General features: G+C 57.9%; 1 protein-coding gene across 1 annotated transcript in view; it reads left to right on the top strand.

Annotated features, from left to right (window-relative positions):
- Positions 1-20,956, top strand: part of LOC140901138 (complement C3-like) — a 45,769-nt gene that overhangs the window by 11,499 nt on the left and 13,314 nt on the right. The window contains exons 11-30 of the mRNA XM_073319457.1: positions 86-229; positions 831-1,043; positions 1,251-1,445; positions 2,517-2,678; positions 5,894-6,023; positions 6,726-6,794; positions 7,013-7,216; positions 7,573-7,738; positions 8,064-8,149; positions 9,521-9,660; positions 10,702-10,914; positions 11,397-11,463; positions 12,059-12,148; positions 13,864-14,067; positions 15,149-15,224; positions 16,024-16,183; positions 16,371-16,466; positions 16,972-17,122; positions 17,993-18,156; positions 20,669-20,827. Of these exons, the coding sequence (XP_073175558.1) occupies positions 86-229; positions 831-1,043; positions 1,251-1,445; positions 2,517-2,678; positions 5,894-6,023; positions 6,726-6,794; positions 7,013-7,216; positions 7,573-7,738; positions 8,064-8,149; positions 9,521-9,660; positions 10,702-10,914; positions 11,397-11,463; positions 12,059-12,148; positions 13,864-14,067; positions 15,149-15,224; positions 16,024-16,183; positions 16,371-16,466; positions 16,972-17,122; positions 17,993-18,156; positions 20,669-20,827 (2,889 nt within the window). The remainder of the gene's footprint in view (positions 1-85; positions 230-830; positions 1,044-1,250; positions 1,446-2,516; positions 2,679-5,893; positions 6,024-6,725; positions 6,795-7,012; positions 7,217-7,572; positions 7,739-8,063; positions 8,150-9,520; positions 9,661-10,701; positions 10,915-11,396; positions 11,464-12,058; positions 12,149-13,863; positions 14,068-15,148; positions 15,225-16,023; positions 16,184-16,370; positions 16,467-16,971; positions 17,123-17,992; positions 18,157-20,668; positions 20,828-20,956) is intronic.

Below are 20,956 nucleotides of genomic sequence, written 5' to 3'. Positions count from 1 at the left end.
ACATCAGGCTCCAACGAGACCTACCGGGCACCGTCAACCGTCACTAAGTTCACATCCATCCTCTCTCCTGTCATCTGCTGCCCAGGTCTCCGTGGTGAACGCAGACGGGTCCCCCGCCTCCCAGGTCCCCGTGCGCAGCGGGACAGGTGCCAGCGGTTTGACACAGGCTGACGGGACAGTGCAGCTGGCGATCAACACTCCAGCAGATGCATCTCAATTCTCAGTGAAGGTGCATGTCAGGTCACTTGGGGCAGGATGCTCCTTGGGTCCTGGTGCTGGTTCCCTACCCGTTCTGTTGATGATGGAAGTGGACCAGATTGGGGAGAGGTCTGATCTAGGACCCTACAGGTCCTGGGCTCCGGCCAATGTCAAAGGCAGGAGGCAACTGGGTCTGATTCTCTATTGCTCATCCCACCTAAGACCCACCCGCAGAGCAATGGGCCTTCCTGGCTGACATAGCCCTGCCTTCTCCCCTCTAGACCCCAGTGCCAGGGACACGCTGGAGAAGGGAGATGCCACGGCTGCTGCGCTCTGGCTAGTCTCTGCTTGTGGTGGCCCATAGGGGTTGTTGGGAGCAGAGGGTAGGTCAAAGCAGGCCTAAGGCTGCTCTAAACTGAAACTGGGGTCCGGGCCCAAGATGCAGGGACCACAAAGATGACTTAAATCCACATCGGGCCGGCAAGATCCCAACTATCTAGTGCTGGGCCCATGTAAGTCAGTGGGAATTCTGCCATTGACTCCAGCCGTGTCAGGATCTGGCCCCTTTTAGACCTGGTCCTTAGCTGTCTCTGACGAAGAAAGTCTGTTGACCGTCCCCCACTGTCCCGCAGGTGGAAACTGTGGTTGCCAACCTCCGGCAGGAGCATCAGAGCTCGGCGGTCTGGGCCATGGTAGCCTACGGGTCGCAAGGGGGCTCGAGGAACTACCTGCACATCTCGGTGCCGGCCACTCAGCTCCAGCCGGGGAACGCCCTGCCTGTGAGCTTCAGCTTGCGGAATAGTGACGCTGGCATTCAGGGGCAGATCCACTATTTCACCTACCTGGTAAGAGGCAGCATCTCTGTGTGCGCAGCAGGGGAGGAGGAGGTGACAGGGGGCTGGCAGTCTGGACTCCTGGGGTCTAGTCCCAGGACTGGGCGGGGAGTGGAGTCTAGGACTCCGGGGTTTCCTTCCTGGCTGTATGTGATTTTGTGCTAACGGTATCATGGAGACTCATCGAGTGACAGTGAATGCCTTCTGCTTCCCCATCAGATCCTGAACAAAGGGAAGATCATCCAGGCTGGAAGGCAGGCCAGGCAAGCGGGACAAACTCTGGTGACCATGTTCCTGCCCATCACCCCAGACCTCATCCCTTCTTTCCGAATCGTGGCTTACTACCACGTAGGGCAGAAGGAGATCGTGGCAGACTCGATCTGGTTGGACATCCAGGACTCCTGTATGGGAACGGTGGGTTGATCTTCTCTCTGGTACTTACGTCAATATATTTAAATAACCTGCTGGATTCTGGTTGAGAGAGGAGAGCAGGTTCCCAGTGGGAGAAATGGTGAGCTATTCCCAGGGTAGATCTGACTCAGTCCTTACTCGCTGATTAAACATAAGATAGATAGGGACATTCTCGCCTCACGCTTACACCAGGGTATAACTCTACTGGCTTCAGTGGAGTGACTCCTGATTTACACCCCATGGAGGCAAAAGGAGAATCAGGCCCTCTGTTTTTCCTCAGGCACAGCTCTCCCTGGTGACAGGAGCAGAACTGTCAAAAAGGTTCCCGTTCTGCTCAGGAACAAACCAGAGATCTTGCAGTCTTTCACAAAAAAGATCAGAGCAAGACCACCCCCACCCTGGTATCCAGGGCGCTCACCTGGGCTGGGAGGGGGGGGGGGGGCATGGGTCCAAGTCTCTGCTCTGAAAGAGGGATGTGAACCTGAGGGTCCCATATCCCACTGGGCTGGTCTCAGCTCTGTTCCATTTCATGTAGATAACTAAATCTTCACTGGAGGAGAGCAAAAGATGTCTACCCAATGGTTAGGGCACTCCCCTGGTATATGGGAGACCCATTTCAAGCCCCTCCGCCAACTTGGGCAGAGCAGTGATTTGAACTTTATTAGCTCTTTTGGGGTCTCTCTCTCTCTCTCGCTGTCTCATTTTGAGCAGAAATTACACGCTACCTGAGAATCTTTCTCCGCAGAAAGGACACGCCCCTTGCCCAAGAGATGGTTTGCCTTTGACAGATTAGGATTGTTTTTTGATGGAAAACCATTTCATTGAAAAGTTCCCATTCAATGCTGCCTGAGAAAGGGATTGGCTCAAGTCTCCTCCACTTCTAACTGCTAGGGTAGCGCTTCTTTAGCTCCAGTGGGTGATGCCTTTGTTTCTACAGCCCAAGGAGCGGGGTTCAAATCCCAGGGCAGTGTGGGGATTCCATACCCTAGGAGCCCCATGGCCATGGGGAGGTCTCCCCATTCAGCAGTCACCCTCACGTGGCTGATTCATTCTTTCCTCTCGTCTCCATGAAAGCTGAAGGTAACAGGTGCGACGGAGCAAGACAACGATGTCCAGGCGCCGGGTGGGAAGATGAATCTCCGAGTGAAGGGAGATCCCGGCGCCAGAGTCGGGCTCGTGGCTGTGGATAAAGCTGTTTATGTGTTAAACAGGAAATATAAATTCTCCCAAGCCAAGGTGAGCGTACCGGCAGGGGGTGGTCGGGCATGGGGACCGAACCGGGGACCTGTGTGTCCACCCCTGGAGGAGGCCAGAGTACCACCTGCAGTGGGGGATGGGCTATATGAGAGGCTGAGGTCTCTATACCTCTGGTGATGGAGGGGAGTGGGGTCTAGTGGTTAGAGCAGAGGGGCTGGGAGTCAGGACTCCTGGGTTCTGTTCCTGGCTCTGGGAAGGGAGTGGGGCCTGGTGGGTGAGAGCTGTGGAGGCTGGGAGTCAGGACCCTTGGGGTCTTTCCCAAGCTCATAGAGGGGAATGGGGTTTAGTGGTTTTAGGGGACTGGGGGGTTCTATTCCTGGCTCTGGGTGGGAAGTGGTGCCTAGTGGTTAGAGCGGGGCAAGATTGGGGGCTGGGCTGGGAGGCAGGAGTCCTGGGTTCCATTCCCAGCTCTGACACGGATGCCCATCAGGGAGAGGGTGTTGACTGCAGGAGGATTTTGGGGCTGGCATGACCTGTGAAGCTCGATTCCCCACTACCCCCATGATGGGTCTGAGGGAGGACGACTGCCCGGTTTCATCCCCGGGAGGATCAAATTGAACGGACTGGGGGGAGGCCTAAAGGAAGGTTGTGAGCTGGCTTTGTGCGTGCGCGTGAGCATTGCTGCCCCCTGCTGTCTGGACTTGGAGCTGCTCCACCATGTGTTCTCGACCTACAGGCAGGCCCAGGCCTGGTGGGCTCCGGTGCTGCATTAAAGCGCTGGTTTCTTTGGGAGGGGTTGAATCCTACTGCTGCCAGTCTGCTTGTGGGGTTCAAGGTCTGACTAGTTTCAGAGGACCAGCCGTGTTAGTCTGTATCCGCAAAAAGAAAAGGAGGACTTGTGGCACCTTAGAGACTAACCAATTTATTAGTGCATAAGCTTTCGTGGGCTACAGCTCACTTCATCGGATGCATACAGAGGAAAATACAGTGGGGAGATTTTATATACACGGAGAACATGAAACAATGGGTGTTACCATACAGCCTGTAACAAGAGTGATCAGGAAAGGTGAGCTATGACCAGCGGGGGGGGGGGTGGGGGTGGGGGGAAGCCTTTGGAAGTGATAATCAAGGTGGGCCATTTCCAGCAGTTGACAAGAACAGTCGGAGGGGAAATAAACAAGGGGAAATAGTTTTACTTTGTGTAATGACGCATCCACTCTCAGGCTCTGTTCAAGCCTCAGTTAATTGTATCCAGTTTGCAAATTAATTCCAATTCCGCAGTCTCTCGTTGGAGTCTGTTTTTGAAGGCTTTTTGTTGAAGAATTGCCACTTTTAGGTCTGTAATCGAGTGACCAGAGAGACTGAAGTGTTCTCCGACTGGTTTTTGACTGTCACAATTCTTGACGTCTGATTTGTGTCCATTTATTCTTTTGCGTAGAGACTGTCCAGTTTGGCCAATGTACATGGCAGAGGGGCATTGCTGGCAGTTGATGGCATATATCACATTGGTAGATGCGCAGGTGAACGAGCCTCTGATAGTGTGGCTGATGTGATTAGGTCCTATGATGGCGTCCCCTGAATAGATATGTGGACACAGTTGGCAGCAGGCTTTGTTGCAAGGATAGGTTCCTGGGTTAGTGGTTCTGTTGTGTGGTGTGTGGTTGCTGGTGAGTATTTGCTTCAGGTTAGGGGGCTGTCTGTAGGCAAGGACTGGCCTGTCTCCCAAGATCTGTGAGAGTGATGGGTCGTCCTTCAGGATAGGTTGTAGATCCTTGATGATGCGTTGGAGGGGTTTTAGCTGGAGGCTGAAGGTGATGGCTAGTGGCGTTCTGTTATTTTCTTTGTTGGGCCTGTCCTGTAGTAGGTAACTTTTGGGTACTCTTCTGGCTCGTCCCTTCTGATCTGAACCTCTATGAATCTACCCTAGGTACTTATGAAAGCGGAGGGGAATGGTCCCGCTATTGTGAGGAACTTTCCTGGCTTCTACACTACCCCGGTGAAATGGGCTCACGGAAAGATCTGAGTCCTCGCTCCCACTTCCTTTATCCAGAGGTCTCCCTGCCCTCAAGGACTCCCCTTCCATTCTCCTGTCTGGCAGAGTCCTCGTCACCCCAACAAGGCTGGGCCCAGGATTCCTGGGGGGGCTCGACCCCCAACCTTGCTGTGGTCATCCAGGACAGGGGCTATGGTGTCCCCACTCCGGGGTGCTCTCTCTGTGCTGGACACTTCACTGATCACTGCATACAATTTAAAGCAAATACAATTTATTTAGTCAGCAATTAGTTTAAAAAGGAATAAGGAAAAATGGAAACGGTTAAAGGAAAACTCATCACCCTGCTCTGTGGCAGGGAACGTTACAAACAGGGTCTCTGGGATGTCAGGGCAGTTCACAGTCTGCTCCTTGTAGGTCCCAGGCCCCTTCTCAGGCCCTGGCTGTGCTGCAGGGATGCTGTGGGTTGGACACTTGCTCTGGCGGTGGCCACATGCTCTCAGGCTCTAAGTGGCAGGACTCTTCTTCCCAGCGTCGCCCCCGCCCCGTCGGGGTTACGATCCCCCTCCACGTCTGGCCTGCAGGGCCCCTTGGCTGGGGGCATCTCCCTGCACTGGGCCTGCTGCCCAGGGTCCCCCTCGCTCCCCCCAGCTGCTCACCGCACCCAGCTCCGGACTGCTCCAGCCCCAGCCCCACCACTCGGTCTCTGCTGGGCTGCTGCTGCTGCTCTGCCTCCAGCTCCCTGGGCTGCTTCTCTGGCCCCTCTGGCTCTGGTTGGTGCAGCTCTGCTCCCAGGGTCTGCTCTCCCTGGGCTGTGTCTCTGGCTCTGGGGCTGCAGCCCTGCTCTGGATCGCTCTGGATCTGGCCCAGCTCTGCTCCCCAGCTCAGCTTGGGCCCCTGCTTTCTCCTTAGCTCGGCCCCACTCTGACTGACCCAGACAATTCCAGCTCACATGGAGGAGGGAACCCACCCTGGCCTCCTGACTCCCTGATTATCCTGCCTGCCCTGTCAATCAGGCTGACCTGGAGCATTGGCCTCTCCCTTTTTGGTACCGGGAGCTAACCAACCAAAACACCTCCACTGAATGTTAGTAAGGGGACAACCCCTTACACTTACAGGGCCACAATTACTGTAGGACCTGAGCGTCTCACATGGTACAGATGGGGAAACTGAGGCCCAGAGAGGCTAAGTGACTTACCCAAGGTCACCCAGGGAGTCTGGGGCAGAGCAGGGAATGGCATCGTGTCCCCTCTTGTCTCTCTAGATCTGGGACGCAGTGGAGAAGAGCGACATCGGCTGCACGCCCGGCAGCGGCAAGGACCACGTCGGGGTGTTTGCGGACGCTGGGCTGCTGCTTCAGACCAACGTTGGCATTGAGACGCCCCAGCGGGCAGGTGACCCGGTCGTGCCACAGGGCTCTCCAGTGCAGGGCAGCCTGGGATCGAGCCCGCTGCTCATACCGCGTGGGAACAGAGCGAATACAGCCCCAGAAGTCCCTTTATTAAGTCCCCCCTTTCCCCCGGCGGTACAACCCAGCCTGGTCTTTTAGGGCAGTGGTTCTCAACAAGGTTTCAGGGGGGCCGCCAAGTAGGGCCAGAGTTAGACTTGCTGGGGTCCAGGACAGAAAGCCAACGCCTCGCTGCATGGGACTGAAGCCCGGGGCCCCAAGTCCCGCCACCCGGGGCTGAAGCTGAAGCCTAAGCAATGTAGTTTCGTGGGGGCCCCTGTGGCATGGGGCCCTGGGCAACTGCCCTGCTTCCTAGCCCCTAACGCCAGCCCTGGCTTTTATATGCAGAAAAGCAGTTCTTGTGGCACAGGGGGGCCGTGGAGTTTTTATAGCGTGTCGGGAGGGGCTCAGGAAGGAAAAGGTCGAGAACCCCTCTCTAGGGGGTGCTGGGTTGCAGGGAGCAGGGTGGAGTATCAGTAGGAGGCGCTCTTCCCTCTGAATCAGCGCTGACCCCAATGCCCCAGCACTATGCTACCAGAGGTGGGAGAACCGTGAAACCAAGACCAGGAAAGAGCCACAGCGTTTCTCGCCTGAGCCGGACTAATGCCACATCCCCACGACACTGACATGTGTTACTCTCTCTTGCCAGAGTCCCGCTGCTCCCAGCCCGCTCGGCTTCGGCGCTCGCCCCTGATCTCAGGGAGAAAAGCTGCCAAAGGTAGGTGCCCCTCTGCACGGCCTCGCCCGGGCACGCACTCTCGTGCCCTCGGCTTGCACGGACTTGCACGCCCTCTGCTTGCAGGCACTCTCGTGCCCTCTGCTTGCACGCCCTTGCACGCCCTTTGCATGTGCCCCCTTCACGCTGCTGCTCTCGCACGCACCCTCTCCCTCTCTCGCGCCCGGGCCGCGCGCTGAGGGGGCCCTGCTTTCCCGCAGCGAGGCAGTATCCAAGCCAGCGCCTGCGGAAGTGCTGCCAGGACGGCATGCAAGAGAACCCCATGGGCTACTCTTGCGACCGACGAGCCAAGTACATCCTGGAGGGCGGCGAGTGCATCCAAGCCTTTCTCGACTGCTGCAAGCACATCTTCAACAGGCCCCTCCAGGTCCACAGGAAGTTCCTGTTCTCAAAGCACGTGTTAGGTAAGACTCCGTCTGCACTAGGGGATATGGGTTGCAACAGTGATTAGTGTCGCCTGCACTAGGAGAGCTGGGATCTCGTAAGAAGTTTGAGTCTGTTGTGTCCGCCAGCTAATGGGCTCAAACAGCAGCCTAAGGGACTCCTTGCCACAGTATATTAGCGCCAGGGGTAAAAGCTCACATTTTTAGCACCGTTGGTCCAGGGTTCAAACCCCCAGTCAGGCCTATTACGTTAGCCTGGCTGTAACACACCAGGCATGCGGGCCCCGTAGCTTCCAGGGAAACCCAGGAATTCCCACCCATCACTGGGCTCGCTCTGGCTCAGGGCTGGGCTGACTCCCTGTTTCGCTCCCCCTCAGCGGCATCCGTTCCTGTGATGGCCCCCGGGAGGAGCCAGGAGCCTGTGGCTGAAGTCGCAGAGGACGGGGAGTACCTGGCGGACGAGGACATCGTCTCCAGGAGCCAGTTTGCCGAGAGCTGGCTCTGGCAAATGGAGCTGCTGCCGCAGGAGGCCGAGTCGGACGGGTACGGGTCACACCGCTCGAGGGCGAAGGAGAAACACTGAGGGGCAGATTCATCCTGGTGCAGGCTGGGCTTCCCATATTCCATGTCGCCCCCTCCGGGGCTTTGCAGGGGCACCCGATACCCAGAGCATGGGTGTTCTCTGGCCCCGCCCCTTTCCTCTCCCAGTCTGGCCACGCCCCTTTCCTCTCCCAGTCTGGTCCCTCCCTGCTTGGCCCTCCCCATGCCCTGCCTCCACTCGCACTCAGACCCGGGGCGGGGGGGCGGTCTTGTCTCTGCAGCCAGAAGGGTCCCCCAACCTGATCAGTTCTGCTCCCGTCTCTTCCAGGCTGGCTTCCAGAACCGTGCCGGTGTACCTGGAGGACTCCATCACCACCTGGGAGGTGCTGGCCGTGAGCCTCTCCAGGACAAGGGGTAAGACTGGGAGCCGTGTGTCCACCTTAGCCAAGCGGGGAAGGACAGGCGTGTGGTTAAAGCATGGGACTGGGAGTCAGGTCTCCTGGCTTTGGGAGGGAGTAGTGGCTAGAGCGGGTTGGGAGCCAAGATAGCGGGATCCTATCCCCAGCTCTGGGAGGGGAGTGAGGGCTAGTGGATACAGAAGACTGGGCCTCAGGCCTCGGGGGGAGGGCTAGCTCAGTGGTTTGAGCTATTGGCCTGCTAAACCCAGGGTTGTGAGTTCAATCCTTGAGGGGGCCATTTAGGGATCTGGGGCAAAAATTGGGGATTGGTCCTACTTTGAGCAGGGGGTTGGACTAGATGACCTCCTGAGGTCCCTGCCAACCCTGATATTCTATGACTCCTGGCTTTTATTCCCAGCTCCGACACTGACATGCCATCCGCCTCCTGCCCATCACAACTACCTCGTTCTGTGCCTCAGTTTCCCTCTCTCTGAAACAGAGTTAATCCTGGTTTCAGAGGAACAGCCGTGTTAGTCTGTATTCGCAAAAAGAAAAGGAGTACTTGTGGCACCTTAGAGACTAACCAATTTATTTGAGCATGAGCTTTCGTGAGCTACAGCTCACTATCCTGTGGCTTAACCAAGTTAACATTTTTGGAGCATCTTGTGATTTATAACACCCTGATTCCCTTTCCTATGAGGCCAGATGGTTGGGGAGCCGGGACTAGAACTTGCCACTGCAAAGACAGGATGCTGCCCCGGGAGCAAACAGAAATTCCCTTTCTTGGTAGGAGAAGCTGCGGGCTGGTCAGGCCTAAATTTTAGGCCCAACCCAGACCCGAATGGAGCCAATCCCATGCAACCCGAGCGGGTTGAGTGGTTTTCCAGCCCGAGCCCCACTCAGCACCATTGCCTCCTGCCCAGGGGGTTGGTGTGGCGGCAGCTCTGAGCGACAGCGGCCCAGAGCGCTGTTCCTGCCGGCCGCCGTGCCCTGCTGCACTGTGTGTGTGCGTCCAGCCCAGGGAGGGCGGGGGTGGCTGGCTCGCGTGGGGCGTGGAGGGGAGCCGACCCGAGCCCACCCTGGGAGGGTCGGGATGTTTTCCAACCTAAGCCAGCCTGGACCCAACACTTGCAGGGCTCAAACCAGTAGCATCTCCTCTTTGGACCTACCCACTAGATGGCAACGTCATGCAGACCCCCAGAGAGGGAGGGCAGCCCTATTCCACCCCAGAGGTGGGTGCACTTCCGTGGTGTGATCCTCATATACGCAGCACTCCCGGACCCTCACTGCGGGTGATACGTGTAGAGGAGGCTGTGGAAGGTGCCCGCTGCCGAGTGATCTGATCCAAGGAGGGGTGGGCTTTGACTGGACTCCCTTCCCATTGCAGGGATCTGCGTGGCCGAGCCTTATGAAATAACGGTGATGAAGCAGTTCTTCGTTGATCTCCGGCTGCCCTACTCCGTGGTGCGGAACGAGCAGGTGGCCATCCGGGCCGTGCTGTACAACTACGCACCCCGGGCTCTCCAGGCGAGTAGAGATCAGCCCTGCCCTGGTGGATGGGTGGAAGATGCCTGTTGGTAAAGGAAGGCAATGGGAGTGGTGTCTAGTGGTTAGAGCAGGGAAGGATGGGAGTCAGGACTCCTGGGATCTATTCCTACCTTGAAGAAGTGAGAGCAGTGTAGCCATTAGCAAAGAGGAACCCAGGACTTCTGGGTTCTGTTGCTAAAGGTGGGATGGAGTGTGATCTAGTGGTTGGTGCTGGGAATTAGGGCAGCTAGGTTCTCACTGTGAATAGCTTGCTTTTTCTCTCTCTGACTCAGTTTCCCTCTCTATAAAACGGGGCTAATTATATTTACTCACCTCCGGGAGGGAGGGTTAATTAACATACACTTGTGAAGCGAGTCAAGATTTTACATGAGGAGGGTGAATGGTTAATTGGCTATGGATGAAAAGGAGATTTGTTGTGGAGAATATCACTGCCTGGACTGCGGTGATCAGTGACAGACTGAGGTGAACATAAGAACGGCCACAGTAGGTCCGATCAAAGGTCTGTCTAGCCCAGTGTCCTGTTTTCCAACAGTGGCCAATGCCGGGTGCACCAGAGGGTGGCGGGGTAGACTGGGGTGAAGAACACAATGGGGGCCTGGAGCGTAAGACACTTAGAGGTGAGACCCCAGCCACCAAGTTGGCAGTGTGGATCAGGACGCTCCTCTACCTACCACAGTTCTGGAGTGTCCTGGTTCTGATCCACAGTGGAGATTGGAGCCAGACACATAGTTTTAATCTGGATCAGAACTTTTCCATAGCTTGTGGAGTATTTGGATCCAGGCTTCTGGTTCTGACCTATAATGGAGACCGGAGCCAGACATGCAGTTTGGATCTGGATCAGAACTTCCCTAGAATGTGGAGGTATTTGGATCTGGGTTTTTTGATTCTGGTTCTCACAAGGCCTAGGCGCTTAGCCTTACTTTGAGGGCTTAGGTGGTTCCTGGAGTGGTGCCAGCTGGACCCACAGGATGGTTCCCCCAGCGTGGCTGCTGACGAGGTTGCTTGGCTTGTGGCTCGCAGATCCGGGTGGAGCTGATGTACAACGAAAAGATCTGCAGCTCCAGCAGGCGTGACAGCCGGTTCCGGCAGGAGCTGGTGATCCAAGCCGGAGCCTCTCGAGCCGTCTCCTACGTGATCATCCCCCTTGAGCTGGGGGAGGTGGAGATCGAGGTGACAGCGGCCATCCAGGGGCTCCCCATTGCAGATGGCGTGAAGAAGAAGCTCAGGGTGGTGGTAAGTGTCAGAGACAGATGGCTACAAGTCAGGGCATCACCTGACTGGCTAGCGCTGCTGTTTTTAAGCTAAGCATGGATGGGCCTGTTCAGAATTTAGCTGAGAGACCTCCAAGGAAGAAGTGGGGGTAACTCAGTAGGGGATGGTGCTGGGGCAGTTGCACTGTAATGAACAATGTGGCTGGCTCAGCTGGGGGTGCTTGCCCCTTGGAATTGTCCCTGGTACTAGGGGGAGGAGGGGTACTGTGCTCCTGGGGCTCAGTAGGGGATCAACTTGGGGGTCCTAATAGCTGATGCCAGTGTGGGAGAGTGGCTAGGAGATGCCCACCAGCCTGCAGCGTCAGTTCTCTGCGATTGGTCTGTAGTTCCCAGTGCTGGGGGTTGGTATAAGGATAATCAGGGGGTGGGTGAGGCAGAGACCTCGCCCCGTGTGCTCCCCCTCAATGAGCAGTTTGGCCCCTGTCTGGCTTTTCTCTCCTGCAGCCTGAGGGCATGAAAATCTTTAAGAACATCAAGAGTGTCCTGCTGGATCCGACTGCCCGCGGCTCAGGTAGGGCCTGCTGGGGCGTTGCCCCTGTGGGTCTGAGGCTCTGCTTTGAAATCTCCCCCTCCGGAGCTTTGGTTGCTTATCAAATGTGTCAGGAGGAGCTGGTGGCTTTATGGTTCCACCTACCCCCCAGAGTCACAAGGCACCGTGCTGTGCTGAGTGGGATATGACTGCCGTTAGTGGCTGGGCTGCAGCTGATAACAGCCTCCCATTGCAGCCAGCTAATGGAGTTAATCCTTTAGCTCAAGTGTGCCTCTGGGGATCTAGCCCAGCTAGCATGAGGGGTGGGAGGGGCAAAGTACAAATCAAATGAGAGCAGTTTAAGGAGGTGAAATGTTTCTGAAGGTTCCCCCCATAACCAGTCCCCCGCCACCCCCAGCCCCAGCAGCATGTATGTTTCATGGCAATGTGGGAGGCCCCAAAATTGCACACTGGAAGATAAACCTCTGTTCCTAAAATGCCCTAAATTGGGGGCCTTCTTTGGACACTGCAGGGCTCTGGGTAACTGACCAGAAGAGCTCTGGTCAAAATCGCTCGCCACGCCAGCACTGTTATGTTCCGGGGGTGCTTCCCTCTGTGACCCATGTGTTTCTTGCAGCCTCTGGGGAGCAGCTGGAGACAATCGCGCCTGTGGACATGAGTAACGTGGTACCCAACACCGAGCCGGTGACCTTCATCAGCGTGAAGGGTAAGGCCTGGGGGTGGAGGGGAAGTAGGCAGAGATGGGTATGGGAGAGAGCTGCTAGTGGGGAGGGAAGATGGCAGCAAGAGGTCCCCATCCACCACGTTTTAACCCGTTAGCACCAGGATCGAGGGCTTTTTCGCCCGGCAGTGGGCACTTAAGCTGTTTCTGATCAGCCCTCGAATCCCGCACTGCATGGCTAGAGAGAGAACAGTCCCTAGCTTTCATCAGGCATTTTACAAGGCCAGACGGTTTCATTAGTCCAGGAGCGGTTGGGGGGAGCACTGGCAGATGCTCTAGGGTGACCAGGTGTCTGGTTTTCGACTGGAACGCCCAGTCGAAAAGGGTCCCTGGTGGCTCCGGTCGGCACTGCCGATGGGACCGTTAAAAGTCCGGTCAGCAGTGCTGCGGGCCTAAGGCAGGCTAGTCCCTACCAGTCCTGGCTCCGCATTGCACCCTGGAAGTGGCCAGCAGGTCCGGCTCCTAGGTGGGGGATGGCCATGGGGCTCTGCACGCTGCCCCCACCCTGAGCACCGGCTGCACACTCCCATTGGCCAGGAACCACGGGTGGAGCCTCCTGGCCTCCCGTCTATGTGCCGGACCGGCTGGCTGTTTCCAGGGCGTGTGCAGCATGGTGTCAGGACAGGCAGGGAGCCTGCCTTAGCCCTGCTGTGCCGCTGACTGGGAGCCGCCCGAGGTAAGCCCACCCCCAACCCCAAGCTTCAACCCCCCTGCCCCAGCCCTGAGCCCCCCCAAACCTGGAGCCCCCTCCGGCACCCCAAGCCCCTCATCCCTGGCCCCACACCAGAGACCGCAGCTCCAGCCCAGAGCCCATACCCCCTCCCGCACCCCAACCCCCTGCCTCTACCCACAGCCCCCTCCTACATTCCAAGTCCCTTGGCCCCACCCCCCAGCCTGGAGCCTCCTCCTGCACCCCAAACCCACCCCAGAGCCCGCACCCCCAGCCGGAGCCCTCACCCCCTACTACACCCCAACTCCCTGCCCCAACCCAGAGCTCCCCCCCGCACCCTGAACCCTCATTATTAGCCCCACCCTGGAGCCCACACCCCCACTTAGAGCCCTCACCCCCTCCTGCACCCCAACCCCCTGCCCCAACCCAGTGAAAGTGAGTGAGGGTGGGGGAGAGCGAGCCACCAAGGGAGGGGGAATGTAGTTGAGCGGGGGCAGGGCCTCAAGAAGGGGCGGGGCCTCTGGGAAGGGGCGGGGCTAGGGTATTCAGTTTTGTGTGATTAGAAAGTTGGCAACCCTAAGAGGCTCCCTAAAAGTGTGAGGGGCACTGGCATCTGAACCATGGGCCTGCCTCCCATGCTGCTCCTTCCCTGAGGCCCTGCTCCTTCCCCAAGACCCCACCCCCCACTCTCTCCTCTCTGTCCCCTCCCCATCGCTCACCCTTACGGCGGGTAAAAAGTGGTGGGGCTATGGCACCCCCTGATCTGGCACCCCTGGTTGGAGGGGACAGCGCCCAACAAGGTGGGGAGGGGCCTGGGCTTGGTGTTAGGGGGTAATGGGAGGAGTGGGCAGGACTAGGGGCATAGGGGGGAAGCGGCTGAGAAGGGGGCTGGCTTTGAGGGGTGGGTGTGGGGCTTGATGCCCACCAGGGCAAAGGAGGGAAGGGGCTGGGCTGGGTGGGTGAGGACTGGGTAGCAGGGAGTGGGGGGGGGCTCTGCCCACCTCTCACCCTCTCCGACCGGCCTGCCCAGGGGACATCGTGGGCGACACGGTGGAGAACTCCATCGACGGTGCCAACTTGAAGCACCTGATCCAGGTCCCGGCAGGCTGCGGGGAACAGAACATGATCGGCATGACCCCCGCTGTCATCGCCACCCACTACCTGGACAGCAGCCAGCAATGGGAGAGGCTCGGCGTGGAACGCAGGGCGGAGGCCATCAAGTTCATCACTCGGGGTGAATCTCTCTCTGGGTCGGGGGGAGGAGTTGGGCCGGGCAAAGAGCAATAGCTCGGGGCTCCTGCTGCTCTGAATGCCCTGTCCTGCCCCCAGGCACTGAGCCACCCTGGCTGAATTGTCTGAGTAGAGTGGAGCTGGCTAGGAGCCTGGGGTCTGTAAAGGAGCTGGGTCCCAGTCCCTTGAGGAACCTGGTGGATTAAAAGCAGGGGCCTGATTCCCAATTCCCATGCTTGGGGCAGGGACCGAGTGGGCAGGGCTTTAAGCCCCCTTGGTGCTCTCCCTATTCTAGGATTGTACAGGGCCTTTCCTGGCCCCTGGTGTGAGCAACAGCAGCCTTGGGGCTGCTCTGATTTACTCTGGTATGGGAATCAGGGATGAACTATATTGCAGCATGCTCTGGCCACGCCAACAATCTGCCCCCTCCACTGGGAGGCTGGGAACCAGCTGGGAGCAAGACCCTGCACTCCAGCTGGGATCACCCCTTCACAAGGGGAGTCTCAGGGATCTGTTACACTCCCTGTTATGACCTCGTCATGCTGCTAGAGGGGGCCCACAGGTAAGTGGAAATCAAGCCCCAGTTCTGTAAAGTCTGCCCCGAAGCAAATAGGCAGCCGGCAGTATCTGGGAAGCACCGAGGCAACAGGCTCATCCTGGCCTGTGCTGCTTACGTCATGCACTGCACCAGCATCAGTCGCCTTGTAGCAGCATTGCTCAGTGTCAGGGAGACTGCGACGCAGAATCTAACCCAAAGGGGATGGGAATGTGGGTACTTGTGGCTAGGTCCTCATGCCTGGGGGGGTGGAGATGCTGTGGCAATCTGTACTTTCCTTGGCTAGCAAGGAGTCCCGGGAACTCATGAGATGGAAGAGCTACAGAGAGGTCTAGTGGTATCAGTGGGGACCGGGAGTCGAAATGGGGACTAGTGGTCTAGAGCAGTGCGGGGGTGGGTCTCAGAACTCCTGGGTTCCATTCCCAGCTGCGGAAGCAGAGCGTGTTACAGCTGGGCTGAGCACCTCAAACTGGGAATCCAGATTTTAACTTCTGCAGCTCAGGCCCCATCTCTGATCGCTTGATTTCAGGGTACACCCAGCAGCTGGCTTATCGGAAAGCAGATAACTCCTATGCAGCCTTCACAAACAGACCAGCGAGCACCTGGTAAAGCATGGGGCGCGGGGGGCAGAAACGTGGTGGGAACTGGGGCTGAGCTGTTGTCCTAACACACATCTGACTTCAGAGACTCTCCACTAAAGTCTCCCTGGCATGGGACCCAGAAGACCTGGGTTCAATTCTTCCTCTTCTGTTGACAACTCCATGTGGGACCTTGGGCATGGCCCTTTGTCGATCTGGCCCGCAGGTTCCCCGTCAGTAAAATGGGGTTAATGGCCTTTCCTTTCAATTGTGAGCCCTTTGGAGCAGGGACTGCCTCTGGCTCTGGGTCTGTGCAGTGCCTGGCGCAACGGGACCCTGATCTCAGTCAGTGTCTGGGCACCACCTGAAACAACGCAGACCCCTATCTCGGTCGGGGTCTGTGCAGTGCCTGGCACAATGGCGCACCCCATCTCAGTTGGGGGGTTGTGCAGTGTGCCCATTATGATGTGGGTGGGAGGGACCCGTCTTGGTTGGGATCCCGGGCAGTGCCCAGCATGACAGTGAGGTGGGGGTAGGGTGTGATCTCAGATGGGGACCTCTAGGTTCAACCATAAGACAGCTTATGGTCACTGTTTAACTGATTAACAAACGGTTAAGAGCTGTTGCAATAACTGGTTGAGAGATGATTAGAGTCTCCGGCTTTTATACACGGCTGATAGCAATCGACATGGCATGCAACTCATCTCCGTGGCGTATTAACTCGTTACGAAGGTACCCTTTATTTAAAGTGTGACCCACATTAATATGGGGTCGGGGCGGCTGGCTGCTCCTCCCCTGCTCACCCCAAGCCTTTCCTCCCCGGCAGGCTGACAGCCTACGTGGTGAAGGTCTTTGCCTTGGCCGACGAACTGATCGCTATCAACCCCGAGGTGCTGTGCGGGGCTGTGAAGTGGCTGATCCTGCAGATGCAGAAGCCTGACGGGGTGTTCCAGGAGGATGCCCCCGTGATCCACGGGGAGATGGTGGTGAGCTGCTCACACTGGGGGGGGCTGAATCTGGAGCTGGTGTCGCTTTGCTCCATGATGGAGCAGCGGCTTGGGAGATCGGGATCCGGGTTCCGAGTTCGGGCAGCGCCTGGGAACGGGGCACACAGGGCGCGGGATGCGGAGCCTTCCAGAAACCCAGCCTTTCCTCTGGCTCTTCTCTCGCTAGGGAGGGTACCAGGGTTCGGAGCCGGATGCTTCTCTGACGGCCTTCGTTGTCATTGCGATGGTGGAGGCCAGAGACGCCTGTCAGCCGTATGTGAAGGTGAGTCATGCAGGCGGCATGCGAGGCCACCGAGTTTAGCACGTGGCGTTTTTTCATCTAGGGACAAGAATGTAGGAGTGGGGGCTAGCGACTAGGGGACTGGGTGTCAGGACTCCTGGGTTCTATTCCCAGCTCTGGGGTGGGAAGAGATGGGGCAACAGGACTCCTGGGTTCTATCCCAGGATGTTCTGGGAGGAGAGTGGGGGTCTAGTAGTCAGGACAAGGGGCTGGGAGGCAGGATCTGTGGGGCCTGGTAGTTGGAGTAGGGGGTCTGGGAGTCAAGACCCCTGGTTCTATCCCATGATCTGGGAGGAGAGTGGGGGTCTAGTTGTCAGAACGGGGGGCTGGGAGCTAGGACTCCTGGGTTCTATTCCTGGTTCTTCTGCTGATTCGCCTTTTAACCTTGGAAAATATGCCTTCCCCTCTCCGTGCCTCGGTTTCCCTAGTCGACGCTCTCTCCCTTCTGGGCTCTAATGTGGGCTCTGGGGTCTCGGTGCCTTTTCAGAGCTTGGGCAGAAGCATCACGAAGGCTGGAGATTACTTGGCGAGGCGCATGAAAGACCTGAAGAAACCCTACTCCGTGGCCATCACGTCCTACGCACTGGCGCTGCTGGGCCACGCTGGAGCAGGAGACAGGCTCATGGCGCTTTCCACGGGTGAGTGAGTCTCTGGCTCCAGAATCCACGTCTGCGTCTCAGGCGGGCAGCAGGAGAGACGCTGAGACAGGCAAGCCATTGGGCTGACTAGCCTCGTATCCCACCTCTCCTTTGCTGTGTAGATCAGACCCACAGGCCCAGCTGGGCTGAGATCTCCCCCAGCACTGCATTGGGTCAGAGCCATGGGCCCGGCTACCCTGGTATCTCCTGCTATCTCAGCCTAGGCGCTGGGTTTTTTTTTTCCCCAGGGTGCTCCACCCCTGCTCTGCCCCATGGCCCTGCCCCCACCCTACCCTTCCCCCAAGGCCCCACCCTCGCTCTCCCACTTCCAACCCATGCTCTGCCCCTCCCCAAGGCACCCGCCCACCTGCTGCTTGCTGCTTGCTGCCCTCCCTCAGCCACCAAACAGCTGTTGGGCAGCGCTTCCGATCAGCTGATCGGGGGTGCCGCCGAACAGCTGTGGCTGGTGAAGGCTGAGCACCCACTTCTTTTTCCCATGGGTGCTCCAGCCCTGGAGCACCCACGGAGTCGGTGCCTATTCACCTCAGATGAGACCAATAGCCCCACCTTGCCTTGTGTCTCCCCCCCCATAACTACAGCACTGGGATGATTTAGTTTGGGATTGATCCTGCTTTGAGCAGGGGGTTGGACTAGATGACCTCCTGCGGTCCCTTCCAAACCCTGATATTCTGTGATTCTATGATCACACCAATGGGCCCATCCAACCTGGTATCCTGCCTCCCTGCCCCCAAAATCAGGCCAACGGGCCCACCCAGCCCGATACCCCTTCCCGCTCCCAGACGCACCAGGCTATTCTGTGCTAGCTGCCAGCTGTGTATGTGACGGGGCGGGTCCCTCGCTGCTCCGCAGGAGGAACGCACTGGGCCGACCCCCAGTCCCGTCTCTACTCCATCGAATCCACCTCTTACGCCCTGCTGGCCTTGCTGAAGCAGAAGAGGTTGGAGCTGACAGGGCCCATTGTCCGGTGGCTGACGGAGCAGCGGTATTATGGAGGAGGCTACGGCTCAACCCAGGTAAATATCACCACTGCGGATCCCTGACCCAGACCCAAGGCGGGCCCACGTGTGACATGAGAAATGGCAGGTGAGGATCCATCTGGCAGCTGGCTCTGCTGAATTAGCCCAGCCGCTGACTGCAGCATATTGCCGGGTCCAGGGCATCATCCCATCTCTGGGGATGTCTCCTGGCATGGGGCTTCTATTTGTCCCATGGGAGACTATGCCACACCCTAGGGAGGCTTATGTAGTGGGGTGACCTGGCCCTGCAGATAGGGCATAGGACTGGGAGCCAGGATTCCTGGGTTCCCTTCCCAGCTCTGGGAGGGGAGTGGGCTCTAGTGTTAGAGCAGGGGGCCTGGGATCTTTCCCAGCTCTTCCACTGTGTTACTCTGCAACCTTGGATACGCCCCTTTCCTTCTCCGGGCCTCATTTTCCCCCTCGGAAAAGCACAGTGATCCCCCCCCCCCCCCCGCCTTTGTAAAGCATTTCCCACCCCAAAGCCCAGCCTGTGGGTGCTCAGTGTGTCCCTCTGGCTCTAGGCAAGCTGCCAACGTCACAGGTGATGGGAAGGGGCTCTGGGGAGCTTCTTGCTAAAACCCCATGGCCAGATGGCCGTGAGGTGTGGGCCATTGCTCTGCTGCTGGGGCTTAGGCCTTCCCCCTCTTTCCCCCTGCCAGCTCCCAGGAGTAGGATACACCCCCTCCTCCTGTCCCCCGCCCCCCAGGATTATGCCCCTCAGACTCTTTGCCACCGCTGCTCCTAGGAGGGAATACATCTCCTTTGGGATCCCCCCACCCCCAGTCCCCACGAGGAGATATGTTACCTCAGAATTACCCCCTTCCAGAGCCTTTGCCCCCCAAGGGGAATATGCCCCCCAATATTGCCCCTTTCAGAGCCTTGCCTTCCTCCTCAAGGAGGGGTTATGCCCCGCCCCAGGATTATCCCCTTTCCAAAGCCTTCGTCTCCCACCCCCATTCCTTGCCAGCCTCCAGCACTATCTGTATCCCTCCCAGTTCCCAGGAAGGCCTCTCCCACACTCCCTTGCCAAGGCAGGTTGCTATCAGCCCTGTGTTTTGCATGGGAGACAGACGGTTCTTTGTTCCAAGGGGGAAGTGCAGCCCAGCCACCCTGGGTTAATCACAGACTGAGGGGCAGCCTCTTGTTAAAAACTTGGCAGCAGCTCAGTGAACACGTGGGTTGGTCCGGTGAGATCGAGATGGGCTGCGTCTGAACCACCTGCATCTTGGGTCAGGCCTCACCCCACAATGCGCAAGCAGGGCCCAGCAGATCCCATGAAGCCCCAGAGTCTGCCCCGGGGCCACAGAATTGTGCCACGGAATCTCAGCTTCTAGCCTTTTGTGGAAGCTGCCAGCCAAGCGTGCACTGCCTGCCTGAGTCTGCAGACTGTCTGACATGGCTGTGGGAGAAAGGAGCTGACCCCTCGCTATCCCACTGGGGTGTTTGAACCCTCAGGAGCTAATGCTGGTGATGGAGTATTATTTGCTCCTTTTTTGCTGTGGCTCACCAGAAGAATGTGTTCACTCTGGTCCCTAATGATGGCAGCCCACTGACTAAAGCAGGCAGTCCACGGAGCATGTCGCAGAGCACAGAGAATGACGAAAGCATCTTCCAGGAAGGCCTTCTTCCGCCTAACAGAGTGGTAGGGCTCAATGCCAGGATAACTGGGTGACGTTCCCTGGCCTGTGAAATCCAGCAGGTCAGACTAGATGGTCTAATGGTCCTGTCTGGCCTTATTGTTTGTTCTTGTTCTGCATTCCTCCACTAGATCAAAGCACCCTTTAGAACCCGGGGCTCCCCCACCCCACAAAGGTGCTTTACACACCGTTATCAAGTCACCTCTTGATCTCTCTGAGAAGCTGATTCAGCTCCTTCTGTGTCTCACTAAAGGCATTTTCTCCAGCCCCTCGAATCATGTTCGTGGCTCTTTTCTACCCGTTCCAATATTCCCACGTCCTTTGTTGCACACACCAGAACTAGGCGCAGCCTCCCCCCCTGCACCGCCCCTTCCCCCGATGCCCCACCCCCATGCTGCCCCTTCCCCTGATGCCCCGCCCCTGCGCTGCCTCTTCACCCCAAAGACCCCACACCCCGCTCACTCCTCTCTGCCCCCTCCGCACTGTGGCTTGCCTGAAAAGTGATGGGGCCATGGCCCCCTGCCCCCCACATTCCAGCGCCCCCGGCGTTGCAGCGTTTCGCACGCAGAGGAAAACTCCCCTCCCTGCTCTTGGTCGCCGCTCCAAGGAGTAGCACAGTTCTCCTTCGTGGCCGTGGCATAAAATTTTCTCTCTTTTACTGATGAGCCCTTTTTTAGCGCAAATCACCGCCACCCCCATCCGCCTCCTCGGGGCCCCACCTCCCCAAAGCCGTAGCTTCCACTGGTCTCCCTAGAGCCGCCACTGCATTTCCAGCCACCCTGCACCCCATCCGCAGGGGTCTTGCTGCGGGGTTTGCTGGGCGTCCCTCTGGGTCCTTGTGCATTAACCCATTTGCCCCTTCCTCGCGACAGGCCACGATCATGGTCTTCCAGGCTCTGGCCCAGTACCAGATGGATGTGTCGGAAACCAAGGACACGGCCCTGGACGTTTCCATTAACCTGCCGGGTCGGAGCAGGCCCCTGCTCTGGAGGATCAACCGGGACAATGCCATGGTAGCCCGGACGGAGCGGGTAAGTCCCAGGGGCTTGGAGAGGGGGGACCGGGCTGAACGCCCCGCATGGGTGAGGGTGGGATGAGGGTGAATGGCAGCAGGAGTTCCTGTTGCCGAGCAGGGAGGAGCAGGCGTGAGGGGTCGGTGG

This window comes from Lepidochelys kempii, chromosome 20 (genome assembly GCF_965140265.1).
Source record: "Lepidochelys kempii isolate rLepKem1 chromosome 20, rLepKem1.hap2, whole genome shotgun sequence".
Lineage (NCBI taxonomy): Eukaryota > Metazoa > Chordata > Testudines > Cheloniidae > Lepidochelys > Lepidochelys kempii.
The sequence above is the reverse complement of the archived record's forward strand: the minus strand, read 5'-3'. Positions and strand labels throughout refer to the sequence as shown.